General features: G+C 43.3%; 1 protein-coding gene across 3 annotated transcripts in view; it reads right to left on the bottom strand.

The window, feature by feature from the left end:
* Nucleotides 1-23426, bottom strand: part of GEMIN8 (gem nuclear organelle associated protein 8) — a 69909-nt gene that overhangs the window by 14156 nt on the left and 32327 nt on the right. For all 3 annotated transcript variants that reach the window (XM_077482519.1, XM_077482520.1, XM_077482518.1), the window contains exon 3: nucleotides 4241-4667. In XM_077482519.1, coding sequence (XP_077338645.1) covers nucleotides 4241-4667 — 427 coding nt within the window. The remainder of the gene's footprint in view (nucleotides 1-4240; nucleotides 4668-23426) is intronic.

The raw sequence follows: 23426 nt of genomic DNA, 5'->3' as shown, positions 1-23426 counted from the left end.
ACTGGAGGTGTAACACCCCCGTGTTCAACCTCACCGCCAACCTGAGAAATCTCTGAGATTCCGGATGAATCGGGATATGCAAATATGCATCCCTGAGATCCACTGTGGCCATGTGACAGCCCTGAAACAGGAATTTGGTTACCGAGAAGATTGACTCCATCCGGAACCGCTTGTATTTTATAAATCTGTTCAGGGGACGGAGATTCAGTATTAACCTGAACTTCCCCGAAGGTTTCTTTACCACGAATACGTGGGAGTAAACCCCCAAGCCTCGCTCCTCCTGAGGTACCTGCACCATTACTTCTTGGTCCACCAGATCCCCCAGAAGAAGAGCCAAAGCCTCTGCTTTCTCTTGGTCCCTTGGTAACCTTGTTACTTGAAAGTTCGGGAGGGGAACTGAACCAAACTCCAACCTGTAGCCGTTCCTTACAAGATCTCGAATGAACGGACTTTCGGTTGAAGCTTCCCACTGTGGGAGGAACTTCCCCAGTCTTCCTCCCACCGGGACGCAGGAGTCACTGGGTTTTAGGGGAGGGTTGAGGAGGATTGAATAAGATACCTCCTCTGCCTCTTCCCTTGTGACCCGTCCAATGCTTTTTGGGGCGAACCTCCCTTTCCTGCAGGTTTTGCTGCCTGGGGCTTCGAAAAAGGCGTTTCCCTTCAGGTCTCTTTTTCCTTTCTGGGAAAGCTTTCTTCCTATCCTGCGTGCGCTCTAACGCCTCTTGCAGGCCGGGCCCAAACAAATGGTCCCCTGAAAAGGGTAATCCACACAACTTTAGTTTTGAAGCTGTGTCTCCTGACCAGGTCTTAAGCCAAACGGCCCTTCTGGCAGCGTTCACTAGTGCTGCTGATCTAGCAGCCAGTTTGACTGATTCTGCCGAGGCATCCGCTAAAAAGCCCACCGCTTTAAACAGTATCGGAAAGGACTTCAACAGCTGTTGCCTAGAAGTACCTGCAGAAATATGTGATTGTAACTGTGTAAGCCAACACTCCAAGTTTCTGGCCACACAGGTAGCTGCTAGGGCCGGTTTAAGCCCGATGGAAGAGGCATCCCAGGCTCTCTTGAGCAGCAGATCTCCCCTCTTATCCATAGGGTCCCTGAGTGAACCCATATCATCAAAGGCCAAATCTGTCTTCTTAGAGACCTTAGCCAAGGGAGCGTCTAATTTGGGAACCTTGTTCCAGGGATGCACCGCATCCGATTCAAAAGGGAACCTCCTTCTAAGGCTACCTGAAAAAAATGGCCTTTTTTCCGGTTGTTCCCACTCCAGCAGAATCGCCTCCACTAGCGACTTATGGACGGGGAATACCCTGTCTTTCATTACACTCGACCCTTGATACATCATGTCGTGTTTTGAAAGCTGGACCTGTTCTTCTCTGATCTCTAAGGTGTCATATATAGCCTTGAGGAGGTCACCCACATCATCCAAAGACAGCTTGTATCTGGCTGATCTAATGGCCTCTTCCTCCCCCTCAGATTCTGAAGTAGACTCTGTCCTAGAGGAGGCTAATGACCTGGATAACCTCTCCCTATCCACCTCCTCCTCCTGACTTGGTTCGGATAAGGAAGGCATACTCACGGCTCTGGGTAAAGAGACAGAAGGACCCTGCATCCTATCCATCATGTTTTTAAAAGATTGGAAGGTGGATGCAATCTCATCCTTTACGGATGTTAAAACATTGTGACAAGCTGCCACCGAGTCCTCTTTTACCAGGCTACTGACACAATCTGGGCAAAGCGGCTTCTCCCAACCGGTGCCTAACTTAGCCCCACACACGGCACATTTCCTTCTGGGTAAAGGTATCTGGGCTCTGTCCTGTTTAACCTAAAAACAAAGAAAAACAGGGTCCCATTAAAATACCACCCCTGACCACACCACTGTGCTTCTAGGGTCTGTTTAGGAAGTGCCCCCCTTCACCAGCAGGTTCTCCACCCCGGGAAGGTGCTACGGGTCAGAGTGACCCCCCACCCCCCAGTGTAAGTCCTGGTCTGCCCTCACCAAGCTTACCTGAGAGGTACTGGAGCCTGTTGAACCGGAGTCCACCTGCACAACCGCACTCTCCATGGTTCCTGTGTATCACTCAGTCTCTCTGAGCCTTCACACTGCTCCAGGCAACCCTGTAGTCACACCGCCGCGCCCAAAGGACTGGAACGGGTCCTGCGGCGCCCCCTGATGACGCGAATCCGGCGGAAGTGCGTCTCTCCCACTTCCGTACGCCAGAGTGCAAAAACTCCGCCCCGACGCCGTGCGTTCTTACGAACGTACCGCTCACAGTACCCGAACGCCGGTCGGTAGAGCGAACGTCTCCCGCCGCCTCCGACCGACAGGTACGAGCGGTTAGCGCTCCGAGGGGGAGATTGCCGTGTATCGGGGTCCCGTTCTCTCCGAACGTTTAAATGGCAGCGGGGACTGAAAGCTACCCTCTCCTCCCTTCGTTCGGACCGAGGGGTGCTAAGGGCCAGGTCCATCAAGGCGCTCTCCCCAGGTAAAACCCCTGAGAAGGAGCTCCCCTTACCAGTTCCAAGACGTGCTCCTTCCCGTCCGGCAGGAAACACAAAAACTGAGGAGGGCCTGGAGGACCACACCTTTTATTTAATTGGCTTGACGTGTTTCCTGTCCCGGAGGGAGGAGCCCTATATCTCAAAGGCTGTCCTGGAAGACGATATGAGAAAAATTGTTCATATTTTACACATCTTGTTTAATAAGTTTGAATTCATAGTTTCTAAGCAGAATATAGACAGAGAAAAAGGTAACACCCCAGATTATTATTTGATGTTATTTAGGAGTCAACCAATGCAAGTGGAAGTGGACTATGGACAATCAGTGACTTTATCAGTGACTATGGACAATCAGTGATTTTAAACCACTTTCTTGTTAGTTTTGGATATAGTAGGGAAGGCTTCGGATCTCTCAGGTTGTATTGCCATGTCCAGACCCCCCACCCCCGCTCACATTCCCCCCTGGAGATATTCATGCTGTATATTTTTTCTGATGACCATGCTCATGCTGTGATGAGAAGTTCAAATTTATATTAATATTAATATTATGGTTGTCACCAGAAAAGAAGATAAATCATCCAATCCAAATATTCCAAAAGGGACCCTCAGTTCAGCAACTTTCTACAAAGGGATTTCCTTTCGCTTTGGAAAGATTTTTTCTTACTTCCTGTTGAGCCTTTGGTACGAAAACCAAAAGGAAATCCATCCAATGGGACACAAATAGCACAAAAATAAAAAAGGTTTTACAATTCACAACTTCCAAAAATAAATTGAAAAAAAGTTTTGACTCTCTCTCTCTCTCTATATATAGCCACACGCACACACACATACATACATGCTTTAACCTCTTAACTACTGCGCTATAGCTGAATGACGGCTAGTGCGGTTGCACTTTTCTGGGAGGGCATCTATTGACGTTTTCCTGTGATCGCACTTCCCACGCGCCCCATGGCGCACATCGCTGCAGAGATCTGTGATCACATATTGGGGTAAAGAGCCAATCAGAGCTGCTCTTTACCATGTGACCAGCTGTGTCCAACCATAGCTGATAACAGTGTAAATAGGATTTGCTGCTTATCAGCATTCTTCACTGATAATCAGTACCCTCATTATCAGTGCAGCCACAATAATACCCATCAGTGCTGCCTGTCAGTGGGCATCAGTGCTGCCTCATCAGCGGCCATCAGTGAAGGAGAAAAATTACTTATTTACAAAATTTTATTACAGAAACTAAGAAAATCTTTTTTTTCTTTCAAAATGTTGTGACATTTTTTGTTTGTTTAGCAAAAAATATAAAACCCAGGGGTGATTAAATGTCACCAAAAGAAATCTCTAGCTGTCGCCCAAAAAAATTATAAAAATGTTGTTGGGTACAGTGTTGTATGACTGCGCAATTGTCATTCAGCGCTGAAAATTGGCCTGGGCAAAAAGAGGGTGAAAGTGCCCAGTAGGCAAGTGGATAGGACACCTGCCTAGTGCCTCTTCTAGTGCTATAGGCCAGACCCATATCACTGTAGCCACAGGAGTAGTGGTCTGTATGTCAGAGGTGTGTGTGCGTTTGTTTTTTTTCTTCACAGGAGCACCACACATTTACTTTCTATAAAATGTGGAACAGCTTGCAGGTTCAGGTGAATTGCCAGAAGAGCATATTTTATAATTTCCAAAGATGAGCAGTATGAATATGAAAAATGTTTTGCATGTTACTGTATATGAATAACAGATATAAATGGTTTTACTCACTTAGTTCCTCTCTGTGTTTCTCAGTTTGTGCAAAATATTGGCGCAGCTCTTCTGTGATCTCCATGTTACTCATATCACATTCTATTCCACCCTCTTCAGAATCGGTTGATTCAGCAGCTTCCTGCTCCATATCAGACTCCTTGTCCTTTGAAGAAGATACCTTTAAACATGGACGTGGTCGATGTGATTGCTTTTGAGAGCCTGTGTAGATGCTTGGGTGAGAGGGTTCCCCTTCCCAATCAGCATAGCGACTGGCTTGAAAAGTTTCAGCCAGGTACCAGGGAGGATAATAGATAGATGCCACAGCCATTCTGTATGCTCTCTTATGTTTGTACAGCCACTGCATTGCCTGACTGTAATGCTTCCAATACCTAGAATATACTCGGCCTGCATACCAAGGCTCCGTTTCTGGATGGTATATGCTTGCCTGTGAAGACACAAATAAAAAGTAGAGAAAATTACATATATATATACACTGCAATGTACTCACAAGATGGTTTTGTATTTCAAGAAAGTTAGCAAGTGGCTTCCCCTTCAGCCTTGGCTAAAAGTACCACCATCATAGGCTGTCGTGGATACACCCAATCTGGATAACATGAATCCATATAAAGAGAAGAACACAGAAAATTAATTGCGTCTTCCAACACACTTGAGGGTTAACATTGAAGTCTATGGCCCTTAAGTCGCATAAAAGTCAGACCAAAGTAGTGCATGAACTACTTTGAGGCTCCATTCACACTTGTACGACTCCAAAACCAAGCGCCTTTGGAGTGCAAATGTCAATGGGTGTGAATTGGGTTTTGACCAATAATGGACAACTGTTGCACGCAAAACATTCAGGTATGGCTTTCATGTCACTTGTGAGGGTCAACAGTGAAGTCTACGGTCCTCAAGTCAGATGAAAGTTAGACCGAAGTAGTGCATGAAGGACTTTGAAGTCCCTCATATATGAATGGTTATCATTAGAAAAGATTGAGTATGACTTGTCATCCAACTTCGATGTCCAAAGTCACATGACAAGTTGTACAAGTGTGAATGGACACTAAGTTGCATAGATATGAACGGTACTCATTGGAAAACATGGGGTATAACATGTCATGCGACTTTGACTTCCAAAGTCACATGACAAGTCGCACAAGTGTGAATGAAGCCTTACATGAGTATCAGCCATGAGCCCAAAACATGAAGTAAGGAAGTTTAAGAAAACAATTCCAACCACAAGGAAAAAAATATATATACACAAACCAACCATTCCCAAAGCATATTCAACTACACAATAGTATTAGCTTCTCCAGTTACTATAGGATTTCATGCTTGGTGATTATGCATGGTAACCTTTGCAGTCCTTTTAAATGGGACTGTAATGAGATCTTTGAGGAAAGCCTGAAGAAAAGATTTATCCATATAATCAGTGCCTCAGTACTGGCCATAAGATTGACTAATGGAGGGTGCCGTTAGTCCCATTTGTTTAGGAAAGAAACGATTCTCACAGATTTCCAATTAATTGTTTGATGGAGCATTACAAGTGCCATAGTAAAGATTTACATCACAAATGCATTTTAAAGCTACACTCCAGGGAAAAGAAAAATAGCAATAAGACCCCCCCTTCCAAATCAAGGGTTAAATGTTTGTTTTCCCCTAGAGTACCAATAAAAAATTAAAAATCTTTTACTTACCTAATCCCTCACTCCCACAGGCTGTGTTCATACTAAGCTACTGGCTCCTTCAACCTCTTCCCTAAGGCTTCATCCACACCTGAGCGTAGCAACTTTCTAGCCTTTTTTTGCGTGTTTATGCGTGATTTTGCCACATTTTTATACTATGTTTTTGAGCTTTGACATTTTTTATTATCTAATAGAGAAAACTATCATCTGTGGCATCATTTATTGCTAGGTTTTCCCACTTTTTGTTAAGCTTTTCCCTTTTTATTTCTTCTCTTTTTTTTTTGTTAGGGTAAATTAAGGTTAGGTTAGGGTTAGGATTAGGGGTTGGGGTTATTTATTTATTTTTGTTAGGGTGTTAATAATACTGCTACTACTAATACATTAATAAATACATGCAAAATAAATACCCAAATAAAAATAAATACAATAAATGAATACTATATACATATATATTGTACAGGATGCTAAGGTTGGGTCCTAGACAGGTGCTATGTGGCGCCTATATTCGGGATGTGGTCCCTTTAAGGGAATCATGGTAGGCCTCAGGGGGTCACCCAAAAATGGGTGACAGATTCTAGGTATAGTTTTCGGGAGAAGACTGATTCGCGGTCCTCTCTATATTTTAAGAGAGATAGTTGGGACCCGGAATTTGGGAGGCTCTAAAGTGACATTTGGGTGGGAAAGAGCCTCCCTCCCTGACCACAGGGGGGTTAACGGCCTCCAGGAAGACAGACAGCCTATAAGACAGGAAGTAGACAGAGAGGTGGTGGTGAGGAGGAGGAGATGAACACCTGTCTGAGGAGCTGTCTGGCTGTGTTGTTGTATTTGCTATTTGCCGTTTGCTGTTTTGGAGGCTGCAAAAAGATCTCTGCAAGGACTCTTTTTGGTGAAGACCTGTCTACAGAACTGTAGGTGCTTTTCTTTTTATATTATTTTGTGCTGAAGATAAGCAGACTTTAATTTACGGTTTTTATATGCTGAAGAAAAGCTTTATTTTTGATTTAATTATAAATATATTTTGGTTTCACCTGACAACGGTTTATGCACTTAATCCCGTGGAGATAGTATCCCCAAACTTCACAATTATATATATATATATATATATATATATATATATATATATATATATATATATATATATATAATATATACACACACACACACACACACACACACACACACACACTCTAACAAAAAATAAATTAGGTTTATGATTAATAATAATGCATTATTAATAATTACATTTTTTTGTTCGGTTTTCGCTGTTTATTCATTGTTTCGGTCATTAACCATTTAAAAACCAGGACATAGCTGAATGACGGCTACAGTGTGGCTCGATAGCTCTGGGAGAGCGTATATTGACGTCCTCCCAGAATTGCGCTCCTGCGCACATGGGAGTATCCATGACCGCAGCGCTGGGTAATCTCAGGTCACGGTAAATGGCCGCTGATAGCAGCTGTTTACCAGGTGAATGCTCCAGTCAATTGATGGAGTGATCACTTGTAAACAAACCGGTGTCATGTCCGGTTCCTCTCCCCTCTCTGTATTGATTGGTACAGTGTGAGCAGAGAGGAGAGAGAGATCAGCCATACTCCTCCATCCATACTTAGCCATACCCAGCTGTACTCAGCCATCCACATTTATGGCTCAACCATGCTCAGCCATCCCCCATCCACGGCTCATCCATCCCCATCAGTGCCTCACAAAAGTGTAATAGATAGTCAAATAAGATTTGAGAAATTTATGCCCATAGAACACCTGCCACACTGCTCTCTGTATGTGGCCAGGCTGTAGAAAAGTCTTGCACATGTGGTATCACCATACTCAGGAGGAGTAGGAGAATCTATTTTGGGGTGTCATTTTTAGTATGTACATGCTATGTGTTAGATATATGGTATAAATGGACAACTCTGTGTTAAAAAAACAAAAAAAAGTTTTTATTTTCTTGTGGCATGTTCAAAGGACACATTATACCTCATAGATTATACGCTGGGGTGTTTTCTTTACAAAATGGGGTAATTTTTGGGGAATTTCCCCTGTCCTGGTGCTCCAGAGCCTGCAAAATTGCAAGAGGTAGTCAGAAAATTAGATGTGTAATTTATACTCCTAGAACACCTGGAGGTGCTCTCTGCATGTTGGACCTCTGTATGTGGCCATGCTGTGTAAAAGTCTCACGTGTGGTATCATCATACTCAGGAGGAGTAGCAGAAATCTATTTTGAGGTGTAATTTGTGGTATGCATATGCTGTGTGTGAGAAATAACCTGCTAATATGACAATTTTGTGCAAACCAAAGAAAAAAAAATATCTTTACTTTGCAAAGAATTTTGAGAAAAAATTACAACTTCAAAAAACCCACCATGCCTCTTACTAATTACATTGGAATGTCTACTTTCCAAAAAGGGGTCATTTGGGGGGTATTTGTACTTTCCTGACATGTTAGGGTCTCAAGAAATGAGATCGGTTGTCAGTACTTCAGGTGTGATACATTTTCAGAGATTGGCACCATAGTTTGTGGACTCTATAACTTTCACAAAGACCAAATGATATAGATCAATTTGTTTTGTTTTTTTGTTTTTTAACCAAAGATATGTAGCAGTATACATTTTGGCCAAAATTTATGAAGAAAAATTACTAATTTTCAAAATTTTATAACAGGAAAAGAAAAATGCATTTATTTTTTTTACAGAATTTTCAGTCTTTTTTCTTTTATAGCGCAAAAAATAAAAAACCCAGTGGTGATTAAATATCACTAAAAGAAAGCTCTATTTGTGTAAAAAAAACAAAACAAAAAAAACAAGGACAAAACTTTCCTATGGGTACAGTGTTGCATGACTACATAATTGTCATTCAAAATAGGAGCGCAATAAAACACAGGGAAAATGGCTGTGAGAGCACAGTAGCACATGCTGCCACTAGAGAACACTAAAAAACGTGTTCAGGCTTCAAGAAAATGTCCGCCGGTGTCCTGTATAAGAAATCACCAGGAAAATGGCCACTGAAGCCCAGGAGAGCATGCTGCTCTTGCCCACACCTAAAATGGCTGCCGAAAGCAATGGCGGTGAGCACAGCGCTGCGCAGGACATCAGCATGGCCTCACCGACACCTTCCAGGGGCATTAAGAACAGGACCTAGGACACAGTTAGCCAGCGCAACCCCTCCCGGAGAGACCCTGCATAGACACACACACACCGCTCAGCAGCCACATGCAGCAACTCCCACAGGGAGGGGGGAGGGAAGATAGGGACAGGGAGAGAAGAGAGGGAGGTGAGGGACCCCCAAATCAACCTCCCAGGGAATGCCCAGCCCCACCGAGACAGGGAGAGCTGTACTTACTAGTCCTGAAGAGCTGGGAGACATTCCATCACAGACCCACTCACTGATCAGTACAGGGGGGCTGCTGGCCCGGCATACTGTGACGCAGACATCAGTAGCCCGGTTATATGTATGCCCCAGAGCATAAAAGCTCACGACCACCTCTGGAGCTGAGGTTTCGTCGTGGCCTACCTAGCGCATAGCTGCAGCCTGCACGCGCTTGATGGCTGGACTGGAGAGACTAAAAGGATAAGAGTATCCAGCCTGTCACCCAGCCGGCTGTTGATAGTAGATCACAGGATCAATCATCTTGCGCAAAAAGTCACGCTTCTGTAGAAAAAAGCATGGACCAATGGACCCGCAGGGTTCCTAGATCCCTCTCCTTCACTAGGCAAAATAAAACTGATGACTGCATGGCAGGCTGGAGGGTTGTTACCCAAGGGACCGCCCCCTGGGTGAATATAAGAGAAAGAGAGGATTTTTGTTTTCTCCAGAGTGTGGATTTAAAAAAGTTAACCTAACCCACAACTGCAATTTCAAGTTAGAAAGAGTTTGGATAGTCATTGGTGGACTGAATCACCCACCAGGTTTCAACTTTAAGGACAATTCTCTGCGGCAAGCAGACAATAAGTTCACAATTATTTTTCAGAGCACACTCCATGTAGGGATAGCTCATCGCTGGAATTTCAGGAAAAATAGTATATAGTTCAACTTGTTTACAGCAACGCAAAATTAAGCTTTCGGTTCCAGGCAAAGCTGTCCTTTAATCACTACTTGTCTTTATCTATAGAATACTACAATATAAGAAAAATAAGTACATTATTTAAAATGTTATTAATAGGAAATAAGATGGGTCTTCCTTTCCATCATTAAATGTCATCTGCTTTAATCTGTGAGACAATCAGGGAAGGAAGAAGCCCACGCACACATCATTTTCACATATAGCAAAATATAATTTTAACTTCCCATACATCCAAGCACACCCAAGAGCCAAAGCAAACATCCTGAAGATCACTTGAGACCACTATGGAAACCTAAAAAACACATCTGCTTGTGCAGCTGTCCAGCCATGTAAAACATGCTTAAATGAAATATCTATTTTCACACAATTAAACCATTTGCTAGAAATCTGGAAGCCTTCCAAAACCGGCATACAATACTGTAAGTTATGTATACAATGTATATAAAGTCCAGGCTTAAAATATTGCTATGAGCCATAAATGTTTTAAAGCAACAGGCTCACTTTTCTATAGAAGCTTTTTCAAGAGTATGGGAATACATAAGCTCGATGTGGGAAAATTCAGTATCTTTCCTGTTGCAAATGGTCCAGAAAAACAAACGAGTGGCAACGTTTCACCTCCTGTCTTTAGTATAGCTTTCATCAAGCTATTAATACAGCATCCTTTAAAAAAAAAAGAGCAACATCAATTAGATATATTTGAAACAAGGGGAAGCACGGTTATGTTGTTTCCGATATTGCTCTCCACTGGGTCTATGAGGTTGATTCACTAAAACAGGAGAGTGCAGAATGTGGTGTAGCTGTACATGGTAGCCAATCAGCTGCTATCTTTAGCTTGTTCAATGAACTGACATGGGACATGGGACAGCAATCACCACCTAGTGTGGGACTGTAAAGGCCAATGAGCGTGTAGTGAAAGCTTGAGCAGAGGATATCCTGCTCTATGGATCCATCAGAATGCTTTGCACAGTGTGTGAAATGGGTACCGCTCTCAGTGCTACTCCTGCTGTGTGTCCAATGATGAGTAACTGGCTTCTCTAACCAGGGCCGGCACCAGTAAAAGGCAGGTCATGCAGCTGCCTAGGGAGACAGAGTAGGGGGTGGCAAAATTTGGATCCCCAGCCACTTGCTTGGGATTTGTATTTTTAAGATACCTATATGTCCCTCCAGCTGGCAAACGAAAAAACTTCCACCCTGTGCCCCATAGAAGAGAGGCTTTAGTTTGCCTGCAGGGATCGGGGTGCGGAGCCAGGGAAGGGATCCTGGTGGCTGGTGAGTGGCTGGGCTGCAGTGTGGGGGGGGGGGGGTTCACCATGCATGGTTCTCTAAGAGGCTGTGTTCCCTGTACTGTGGCTGGACACCGGGCTCAACGTTCTATCTGCTCTCCGCTGTCTCCACCCGGTCCTCGGGGGGGGGGGGGGGCCCAAGTGTGTGTGTGTGTGTGTGTGTGTGTGTGTGTGTGTAGGGACTGATCACATCACATGTCACTGCTCAGGAGAGCACCTGTCTATTTATTACCACGGCCTGTCCATATACTACCCAAGCCTTTCCACATACCTGTGGACCACGGCTGGCGTGAGGAAGCGAGCCGGAGCCACTAATTGTCTTCAGGCCGGGTCAAGAGGCACAGGTGCGGGCCTGTGGACCACGGCTGAAGAGATAGGCAGAGAGGCACTGCAAAAATCTGTCCCTCCACCTCCGCCACATACATTGCCAGGGCAAAATTAAGTGCCTAAGGTGTCAAAAATCCTTGCACCAGCCCTGTCTCTAACCCTTCCAGATATTTAGATATCATTGCTTCTCATTATGTATAAAAAACGAGCCCAAAGGCTAACGTTGCGCTTGAAAAACAGATGAAAAAAAAAATGATAGCTGCCAGCACCCTAAAGTCAAATACGGACTCAACAAATAATAAAATGCAAAGTGGTGCAGTGCAAATAAATTAAACACAAGTGAACAAAGACTTGAAAAAAAGACTAATGAAGAGTTCCAAAATAACAGTCCATAAGTAAACAGATAAAAGCAGAGACCAATATCCATGCTTTGTGTAGATAAAAAGGCTGTAAGTGAGGAGAGAGTGATAGTCCTTCACACTAGATAGAATCCAGCTCCACACCCAGATGAGAGTAAAGCCTCGTACACATGATCGGATTGTTGGCCAACAAAGCGTCAGACTTTTGCCAGAAGGGCGTGTGGCGTGAACTCGTTTTGCATACAAGCGGTACACGATTGTCGGCCAACAAACACGAACGTAGTGACATACTACATGGAATTTCAGCTCTTGAGCACCTTCTGCTATTGTCGTGCTTTTTGTGTGATGACTTGTGTACACACAATCGAAAAATCTGACAACAGACCATTGTCTGCCAAAAATGTACTAGCCTGCCATCTGACATTTGTTGGAGGTAAGTTGGACAACAATTGTCTGATTGGATTTTAGGCAGTCTCATCACACAATTCCCTGCCGAAAATCCGATTGCGTGTATGAGGCTTAAGTATATCCTTACCAGCTCTCCGTGACCACTCACTAGTGGTCTTGCCAAGCGCAGGGAATTGGGTCTCCCTGGGAACCTTTAAAGCTGGCTAGAATCCCCACTTTTCATGTGAAACTCGGAAATGGAAAACAAAAGAAAACAAATGCTCCCATAGTGCAGTACTTTAAAAGTCCAAATTTAAATGGTATTAAAACTTTGCACTTAAAGGATAAAAACATTGAGACAGCATGTATTGGAATGGAACCGCGGTGTCCCTACGAGCTTCGCTTCACTTTATGGTTTGCTCGTGTGTCAACCTCTTGGGAGCTGTAGTGCGATGATGTCACTGGCGTAGGACCCACCTTATGCGTTTTGTCACAAATAAATGTTGTCTGGGGATTGGCCTACGACGGTTTACATATGAACTGTTGATTTGGGACTCTTCATTCGTCTTTTTTCCCCCCAAGGCTTTTTTCACTTGTGTTTAATCTATTAGCGCTGCACCACTTTGCATTTTTTTCCTCATTATGCATGCTGGTTCTCTGAAAGGTGATAGCGCTGGAAGGAAGGGGAGTGGAGGGCATTGTGTGTGCTTTACATAACAGGTGATCATGGGCACGATATGTGGCGGAAGGGGGTTGAGAGTTGGAAAACTGCTTCCATCTGGTATCTGCACTAAGCATGTGACATATTCCTGCCAGCTGTCAACTTCTAGGAGCAAATCCTCCATGTACCATGATCAACCCATGTCCCCATCCTCATCACACTCTTGACCCCCTTCATCTCTCATCTGCCTCTTCACTGCCCTGTCCCCGCTCCCATTCCCCATTTTCACTGTCGTGCATCAATCTTCACTACTTATCCCCCTCATCTCACTCTTCACCCCCACCATCCCTTTCTTCACTGTCCCCTACAAGCTGTAACTAGATAATAGAAATAAGAATAATATAATATTATTACAAAAATATATTAAGAAATACATAAATCATTTTACTAATGAACAATATGTTCTTGCCTGTTTTTCTGTCCCACATTTTGATAAATTGTCCTGTATCTACAGCATTTTAAAATGTTATTATACATTAGGTACTTTAGTTCATTAACTATATGCCTTTTGAACCCATTTTAAACGGTCCAGTCTCTAATTAAGTGCATTCTCCACCTACGATGGCTTACTGTGCAAATAAAAGGTGTCCCTGGAACTTTTTTGAAAGGTTGACAACTATGTGATATTAACAAATACGCCCCCTTTGTTACAGTTTATTAAAACCACATCTTAAGCCTCTGAAAACACTTAAAGTAGATGTAAACCCTGTGTATCCTAAGCAATTGACATTTTTTTTCTAAATAAAATATTTATTTTCAATTTTCTTTATCCTTTGCAGCATCTCGACTGGCATTTCCTGTCTACATGCATGCAAGCATGCCAACAATGCCTGTATTTCTCAGGACAGGTTTCTCAGTGGTGAAAAACAGGAGATCCATACATGTCAACCGTCTCAATTTCCCAGGATTAAAACCCTTGTCCCGGTCTTACCGAGTCCCCGGAAAAATCACGGGAACTTGGCTTTGTCCCGACTCCAGGAACATAACCAGAGCTGCCACCAGGTGATTTTACCTGCCACCATTTTACAGAAGACCAGTTCTCATGGAGGCAGAGGGGAAGAAACAAGAGGCGGAGCCCAGGTGGCTGCCAATAAAAATGGAGCTGCCGCCGACCGGGTGGACAGACATACAGTGACATGGGAAACATGGCATCAAAGAATATGCCCCCCATGATCTCATGAGAACCCCTCCCCCCATTCTGTACAATATGATTGCTCGAAGCCCAGGAGAGACGCGCCCTTCAGATTGGGACTCTTATACTTTTTCTTTCCTCTCCCCCCTCATTCCCCCTTTTCTTCCCCTTTCTGTTATTCTTCTCTTCCTTCTCTGGAATAGCGGGCCGTGCAAAAATAAATCACGGACCCTACTGATGGTCTGTTTGTTAGAGAAGCCTGCACTGTAATTACTTCAGCACTACTTCTTTCTATTACATAGTGCTGTTCCTTGTTGACCTATGTCTGTGGATTATGTGTTAATTTTGTCATACGTAGATCTCCATGCCCATTCCACAGCAGTTTGTGACTACTATTTCCCATTTATTACTTTATTCTCCTTTGTTTGTTTTAAACCACTGTATTGCATATGTTGAAACCTAATAAAAATAGTAAATTATAAATTAAAAAAATATGGAGCTGCCAACAAACCCCTCTCGTCCTGTTGCCGGTCCGTGACCTGTTGTGGGGGTGGGGGGCTGGTGGCAGCTCCATTTCTAGTGGTAGCCACTTTCATTGCCACCTGGGCTCCGCCTCTTGTTTCTTCCCCTCAGGCCTCCACGAGAGCAGGTCTTCTGTGTAAAACGGCGGCGAAGATCAAATCACCAATGCCAGCCCCTGGTGACATGCTGCATCTGGTGGCAATTGACAAGTTGCATCTGGTAGCAGACAACGTGGCAAGTGACAAGCTGCATCTGGTGGCAGGCGACGTGGCAAGTGACGACACTCTCAGGGCTCCCACTGATTCTGCATTATGGTGAGTTGAACTATTTAATTTTATGTTACAATGTAATAATAGAAATAATGCGCTTCAATCATCCTGACAGCATATATACCATGGTGCCGTGATGATTGAAGCGCTAACACCAGGTGTTTGGAGTATCTTTATCTACTGATTGTTAAACTTTCTGCAATACACACATTGCTATTGTGGTATGGGATCTGGGCCTGCTGTTCCTCCATCCCTTTTTCTTTCCTTATCTCTTTTTCCCTCCCTATCTTTTTCTCTCACCCTCATCCTCCATCTCGTGTTTATTCTCAGACTAAACACACCCATTTAAGACACGCTTAATATCTAGTTCAAACCACTCCCATTTTTTGCTGCGACTCGCCACATTTTGAACCCCCACTACAAACAAATGCCCCACCCCCTAAATATAATAAGACCCGCCTACAGACAAAAAAAAAAGTGTCCCTAATCATTTTTGGATAATGTTGGCGACTATGGAAATCCTGTCAACATGTGTGTGTTGAAATGTTGTGGTTAATATTGAAAGCCTGTTGGAGAGGGTAACAATGCAGGAGCAAAGCTGGGAGACAAGGTTGCTGTCACCCTATAACAAAATGTATCTGAACAAGGACCTGCGTTAAATCATCATCAGGTGTTCATTTAATAAAAGCTGCAGGTTTGGATATATTGAAAATGACTTGAAATGACAGTTAAACGTTGCATGAGGCTTATCTGACTATACAACGACTTTTACATTACAAGATTGGGCGACCAATAATTTGCTTCCTAAAATATTATAGACCATCTCCAAGATTTATTTATTTATAAATTAAGATGCCTTGAAAACAAACTTTCCACCAGAAAACCACATTAAATATGATACTTCTAAGGCCTCATTCATGCACACTGGATTTATAGTGGATGCGACCTAACACAACCCAATTGTAACAATGACAAGCCTCTATCCCTGATATGTATACAACAAAAGGAGGAAAGAAATTGGATTTTATGAGGCAAGCCACTGAATGCATAACTTATTCAATTCATTTATAAAAATTATTTATTAATAACAAAATCACATTATAAAGGATGTCAATCAGAAATACAGGGCACAGTATAATGTAATGAACATAAATGATTTTTCATGGTGAGCCAAAATTGTCTAAGCATCAGTTTGATGTAACTCGACGCACATTCCATGGCTCATGCCAATCATCAGGAGTGAAATGCTCTGAAATTAAATCAGTAATATCTATAAGTATAGGATATCCTTTAAATGGAGAACAATCTTTCAAAATAAAAGGTGTGTATAGGAGGTGCGTTTAGCACTTCAGTGTTTATTAAATTCAATAGCCAGAATAAATTACAATTCTAGAAAATGAAATAAACACCCGAATACCAAACTCTGCTAAACTGGTTTGACTACTGGTTTGTAGCTTTGGTGAGTTTTTAATGCTAATTTACTCCTGTCAGGAGAAACCGCATTTTACAATAAACCAGTGTGCATGAGGCCGAAATCTTGCAGCTAGAATTCTGCAAAGTATGATCTATAGTACACAGTTTGGGAAAGTAAAACTCATTCCGCTGTCCAATAAATAGATGTTGAAGAGTGGTTCAGTGACAAATACAGTACCGCTGACACATAAAGAAGGTGAAGACTTTGCTTCCAGCTGCACTGAATTGTATGACTGGTAAAGGACCATAAAGGCTTTACTTTGGTTACACTAAATGCTTACAGCTGTGCTCCACACCCATTGGACATATTTTACAAGACACAAGGAAATATGCACTTACATTTCAATTAGGATGCTGGTAATTATGTGGAAATGAACCAATCTAGGACTGAAGCCACTTTGCCAAACATTTTAACCATATTAGCATTTAATTTACTGGTATATGTTATATTGTAGCAGGCAGACAGGTAGATGTTAGTAGGATCTCACTTGTGTTTCACCTTGCACGTAAAAGGAAATGTCCCTTTATGCTCCTTTCGTTTGAAATTCGAAAGGTGTTCAACTCTCTCAATTGAGAATACCTACACCTATGCCCCCTACACACAATGTGAATATAGGAAGAATGATTGTCCTTTTTTTGCATGCTAGTCTCATATCAAAAAGGAATCGGTTACTAGAATTGCTCATAAGACAGATACAACTTTCCGCGATGATGTAATGTAATGCATCTTGCTGTTTCAGAGCATGCACGGTCTATGTTAACTTTTTAAGAAAAAGGTTCATGCTTGTCTCTTTGGATAATTTTGCAAGAACGGTCGTGATCAATTCACTAAAGTTGTATACTAAGATCACTTTACTCATTATCTATTAGATACGGGGGTGGCTATCACTCAGACGAATTCCCAATATCACGGGGCAAGAAGGGAGGCTTCCCCTGTCACCACTGCCATTTTCTCTGGCCATTGAGCCTCTTGCCCAAGCCATTATCCTGTTCATAGATGATGTGCTCCCAATTCTCTCCAACCCACTGATTTCCTTCTGAACTTGATGCCACTGCTCATGGAATTTGGCAATCTTTTGGGGCTGTATGTTAACAAAACTAAGTCTAATGTTTTGGGTGTTTTTTGTCCCACTGATGTGAATCCTTCCATTCGTTCCTTATAGTTCTAGAGGAATTTCAACTTTCTAGAAAATTCAATATCTTGGAGTACAGTACAGGACACCAGAAGAGCATTCCTAAACACTGGGTTGGCTTGTACCTTCAGGTGACTGAACACTAGCACTCGTGTCCCCTATAACCCTTCCCCACTTCGTGAGCCCTGAGTTTTGTAGCATGCAATGCAGTGTAGCCAAGAAACAAAAGGTTAGGGCTGCCAGTGTCCTGTACTCTACTCCAGGATATGGAACTTACATGCAAGTAAAAATTTCTCAAATCTTCATCATACAGTACAGGACACAGGCTGAGTATTCATAGATCCTTGGAAATCCCTAAGCAATGAATAAGAAGGGTGGCCACAACTAGGCAAGTAGAACTGTGCCAAAAGACCCAACTTCAGAGTGCTGCTGCAAGAACCTTATGCTTGAAAGCTTCATCCACATTAGATGGAATGTCCACTTGGTATAACTTTGAAAAGGTATGAACAGTGGACCAGGTGCCAGCCCTACAAAGCGGAGCTACAGAGAAGCCTGGTACTGGAAATAGAGTGCTAGAGCTTACAATTAGTTGTCTTGTTCATGGAGCGATTGTGTACTTGAGAGCAGGACATCTGTTGCGAGGTCAGGAGGACAGAATAAATAGGGAATACATCTTTCTGATCAAAGCTGTTGCTTTGTGGTAGATATGTATGGCTCTGACTATGACCAGGCAATGAAGAGCAATTTTCTTTGGGTGCTTTGGAGCAGAATGGCAGGACTATGTCCTCATTGAATTGGAAGATTTATACCCCATTAGGAAAAAAGGAAAAGTACTACCTTGTCATTGTGAAGAATCAGGTAAAGCTCCTTACAAGAGAGAGACACCAATTCAAAGGCATGTCTGACAGACGTGATAGCAACCAAAAAGGCCAGTTTGCAAAAGAGGGAATCTAAGGGGAAATCCATGATGGGTTCAAAAGTATGGATTCTGCAAAGCAGAGAGAACCAAGCTCAAGTCTCAAGGAAGCACAAGGCATTGCATGGGGGCCTCATGTAAGATGCACATTGAATAAAAGTTTTGAAAAGGGACAACAAAGGCAGAGGTATTTAAAAAAAAAAATACAGCATTTGACTGAAACCTGTCCTTTCAGAGTGCCAAGTCCTGGTCAAGTTCTGATTGTAGCAAGGCGAAGATGCAAGGCACAGAGAAATCTTTGGGATTGAAATATCTATGTTCACACTAAGAAAAGAAGGATTTCCAGGTATGATTGTAGATTTTTTTTGGAAGTGGCCTTTTTGCTTTTTAGCAAGTTGGAATGAAGTCTCAGAGACCCCTTTGCCTCTTAAGACCTGCACTTCAACAGCCATGCCGTTATAACCAATAACTGAGAAGCAGGATGGACCAGAGGGCCCTAAGACAGCAGGGTCTGACCTGTTGGGAAGGGGCTAGGGGTCATCTCTTAGTAGTCTGAGCATGTCTGTGAAACGGGTTCTTCTTCTGGGTCAGTTTGGTGCAATATGAATCACCAAATTGCCTCTTATGGCGCTCTGGTAATTCAGTAATGGATTAAGAGTCTGGAACCAAAGCATCTTGAAAATTAAAAGGAATCAATTTTTTTCTCCATCAAGACATAAAAAGGGGTAAAATTTGTACTTTGACGGCACACCAATTGAGCGCCTTGCAGAATGGGAGTCCAGTGTTGCAAAGCCACCCTAATTGCTCTGAGCTCCAGGATGTTGATGGGGAGCTTCCACCGATGGCATGTTCCCTGGAGTGGAAAGGACTGCAACACTTCTCCCCAGGCTGAAAGACTTGTGTCGGTCAAATTTTTCAAATTAAAAGTTATTTGTTGAGGGATTTTAGGTCTAAAATAGGATGAATACTTCCGGTATCTGTCCCTCCCCCCCCCCCACTTAATCTTTATTAACTCCCCCCTGGACTTAGAAACTACTTTATCTTCAGAAATGGGAGACAGCTCTACAAAGATCAAAGTAAGAGGATCATTCATTTTGCCCTCATATCATCCATATGCAAAAGATTGCAGGAAACCAAATTTCAAAATCCTCTGTAGGTGGTATGGAATACAATTCTACATATATTTTTCCTGCAGTCTCAGAATGCTGCTAGAGATGCCAGGAGGGGCAGGGAAATACCCTACATATCTTTTGGTCTTAGTTAGAATGAAGTTGCAAAAAGTTACTAATTTAATTCTACCGGAAAACCCCTTCACCTTTTTGCTACACAACTCCACAATCTAGTGAAAAGCTACAGCAAACTGATCCTTCGTCACCTCCCTAATGCTGCAAAATTATGCATTTCACTCAAATTAAAGAACCTGCTTCCCCCTCACTATCATTGTGGATCTTTCAAAAGTAACATGTAATTTATTCTAAAACATGGATTTACTGCAACAAATTCTACTTTACGGATGAGGGCAAACCCTATCAATAGATACATATTGAGCCTCCCATCTCTCCATTCTGTGTGCCCAGAGGAGTTCTCCTTGTAATACTCCCCCTCCCCCCTTTCCCCCCCCCAGTCTTTACCCCCCCCTTTTCTTTACTTACCCCTCTTGATTTACCTCATTGTTCCTTACTACTTAAAAACAAATTTGATACCTTGTGTATGGAATGTACCTTGTATGGTGTTTTTTTGCCAACAAACTTAGGTAACGGTCATATTTTAAGATTTAAGTATTATGCAGGTCAAATTATCTGTTCTGGTTTAACTGCTTGCTGTCAGATGCATATGAACTTGAGGCTTCTTTATATGCTGTATCACTGTATGGTTCCTTTTATACATCTTAATTTTGACTGTTTATAACCTGATCTGTACCTTGTTTGTATATTAAAGTACTTGCTATATACTGTACTTAGGTTTTAAAGTTCAAGCCTGGGTAGAGAGATTAGGTGCTCTGTGTTTTTAAGAGATAGAGGTTCATGAGGAGGGGGGTTCTGGAATCTTCCACTGTGGAAGTAGAACCTTACCCTCCCTGTACCTCCTCAAAAAGATGCTCCCCTCAGGCCGGGTTCACACTAGTACGACAAACGCTCTGACATTGATTTTCACACATCATGCGACATGAGCTCCCAATGTTTCTCTATGGGGCCACTTTCACACTGAGGTGCTTCTAAACTGCCAGTAAAAACACTGAGCGCTTTTGAAGACCTTTTCAGGCGCTTTTGAAGAGCTTTCCATTCATTTCAATGGAGAGGGGAGTTTTTCACAGCCCTGCCAGCACACTGCCCCAGTGTGGAAGCATTCATTGATTTTAATGGAAATAAGTTTTCGTGAGCTTTTTAGGCCCTGTTTTTAGCGTGAAAGCGCCTGAAAAGCGCCTTAGTGTGAAAGTGGTCTGAGAGCCGTCTTAACTGGTCCGCCACAAGTTGGTCGGACTTTGAAAATGCTCCCTGCACTACTTTGGTCCCCACTTTGATCCTACTTCAGCCCACTGAATAGTAATGAAGTCGGATTAAAGTCGGATCGTGGCCTTAACTGATCCGACTTCGGCATGCCACTTGTGCTCTGATGATCTTGAAGGGGAACTCCACGCCAAATAATAATAAAAAAAAATAAAAAAACACGCCATGGGTTCCCCCTCCAAGACCATACCAGGCCCTTCGGGCTGGCATGGATTTTAAGGGGAACACCCCATCTGGAAAAAAGGGGTGGGGTCCATACCAAACCCTTATCTGGGCACGCAGCTCGGCAGGTCAGGAAAGGGGGCGAGGATGAGCGAGTGTCCCCCGTCCTGAATTGTACACCAGGCAGCGTGTCCTCAACATGGGGGGGTGGGTGCTTTGGGGCACCCCACCCCAAAGCACCTTGCCCCCATGTTGATGGGGACAAGGACCTCTTCCTGACAACCCTGGCCATTGGTTCTGTGGGCGGGGGGGGCACTTATTGGAATCTTTAACAAGGGGGCCCCCAGATCCCAAGCCCCCACCCATTCCCCTAAAAAAAAGTGTGTCAAAAATAAAACACGCTACACAAGTTTTTAAAGTAATTTATTAAGGCAGCCCTGGCATTGCTTCTGATTTCTTCTCCCATCTCTGGCTCTCCTGCCTCTTCCGCTGATGTCTTCTGCCTCTGACAGTTCTTCTCCGGCCTCCGCTGATGTCTTTTAGCAATCTCCGGTTCTTCGCCCTGTGTCCGATGTCTTCTGCCTCTGTTGCGTCTTGTCCGCGGTCTTCTTGCTCTTTTGCCAGGTCTTCTCCGCTGTCTTCTCCCTCTGTTCCTCTTCTGATGTTGACTCGACGCTCTCTCCCGCTCTAATGCTGGGTGCACAGCGTGCCACTACTTATACTGGCATGGGACAGGGTCACCAGGTGACGTCATCTGGAGGCCCCCGTCTCTTGTGACGTCACAGCCAGATCATGCCCTAGGTGGTGATGTCATAATGGGCGGGGCCTCCGGACAGAGCAGAAATTAAAGGCAATTGTCTGTAGAGCTGGGCCTGCATTATGTAAAGAGAGCCTTTAAAAGTGTTTTAAACTTCCTATCTGCACAATCTTTGAATGAAGGAACACCTTCAATTGGTACATCGAGTGAAGACTGAGATGGCAGGATCAAATACAGATCCCTTATTAATTACCCCTTTTCCACTGGAAAGGGTTTGGCTATGATTTTTGCAGGAGTAAAAATCTTTTCCAGATTGACCAAATTGTCATAGATTGCCCATTTTATTTGCTAGTGAAATCATTTTAGATTTGCCAATTTTTTTGTACCCAACAGGGCATGGCGAAATGAAAGAGAAACAAATTCGACAATGGTGAGGCATTGTGAGCATATCCACATCAGCAAGCATATTGTGTAAAAACTGCAATTTCATTGTTTAGGAGTCTGGGAATGAAAAATTTTAGCACTGGCTCCAGGTCCTCTTCTTTTTCTATGTCCAGCTCTTCTAGGCTGGGCATATCAGGCTCCGACTCAAGTAAAGATGGATGAGCTAGAGAAGGGGCCTGGTATTTTGGAGCACCAGACACAGATTAATGTAATAATGCCATTAGTTGTCCAAGAAATTGTGACATGGTTGCAGAAAAATCTGCCTTTGTCAAGTTTGCTGTGTGCCTGAAATAGAACTATATTCAGATGCAGAGGCTGCTCCAGTGCAAGTAAAGCATAGACACTCTGAGGTTGAGTTTTGTGCAGGCATTCGGCAGAACAAACCTTTGCCTGAATATCTGCCATGGCTCCCTTTCGCCTGGTTTCCACCATAGCCATGGGTCAAGGTATCCACAGAGCAGAATGCAGAATGTAGGATATGCATGTCTGGAAAGAGTATGCAGCAACCCAGGTGTAGAGCGTCATGCAGCAAAGTCCTTGTAGCTGGTAGTAAAGTGTGCACACTGTGGTGAGTTAACACTTGGTCATCCACCTGAAGCTATAGATACAAAACACAGTTTCTTCTAGATATGGGACTTTAAAGTGGTTGTAAACCCCAAAAAACTGCTAGACAAAAGGCACAATGAGCTAGTATGCATCGCATACTAGTTAAATTATGAAATACTTACCTTAGAACAAAGCTGTTGCAGTGGTCCCCACACACCGCTTTGACTGGCAACATGTCTCCCAGAGTTATTTCCGGGTTTGCGGGTTCCGGCGCTGTGATTGGCCGGTCACGGCATGGCTACTTAAGAAATGCAGATATATTACCTAATATGGATTCATAAAGCCTATTTCCATGTGTTTCACACTCAATCGATGTATTACCCTCCATTCAACAGTAAGGCTGCCAAATGGATATAAGGGTCCACTCCATTACGATGCATTTTGTGGGTATCCACCCCATACTTCCTCAGGTTCTGTGAAACTGTCAGAATTGATTTTGACCAATTTCTAACTATATACATATACTTT

Source organism: Lithobates pipiens, unplaced genomic scaffold (assembly GCF_037356315.1).
Source record: "Lithobates pipiens isolate NorthernLeopardFrog02 unplaced genomic scaffold, aLitPip1_a1.2 Scaffold_16, whole genome shotgun sequence".
NCBI lineage: Eukaryota > Metazoa > Chordata > Amphibia > Anura > Ranidae > Lithobates > Lithobates pipiens.
The sequence above is the reverse complement of the archived record's forward strand: the minus strand, read 5'-3'. Positions and strand labels throughout refer to the sequence as shown.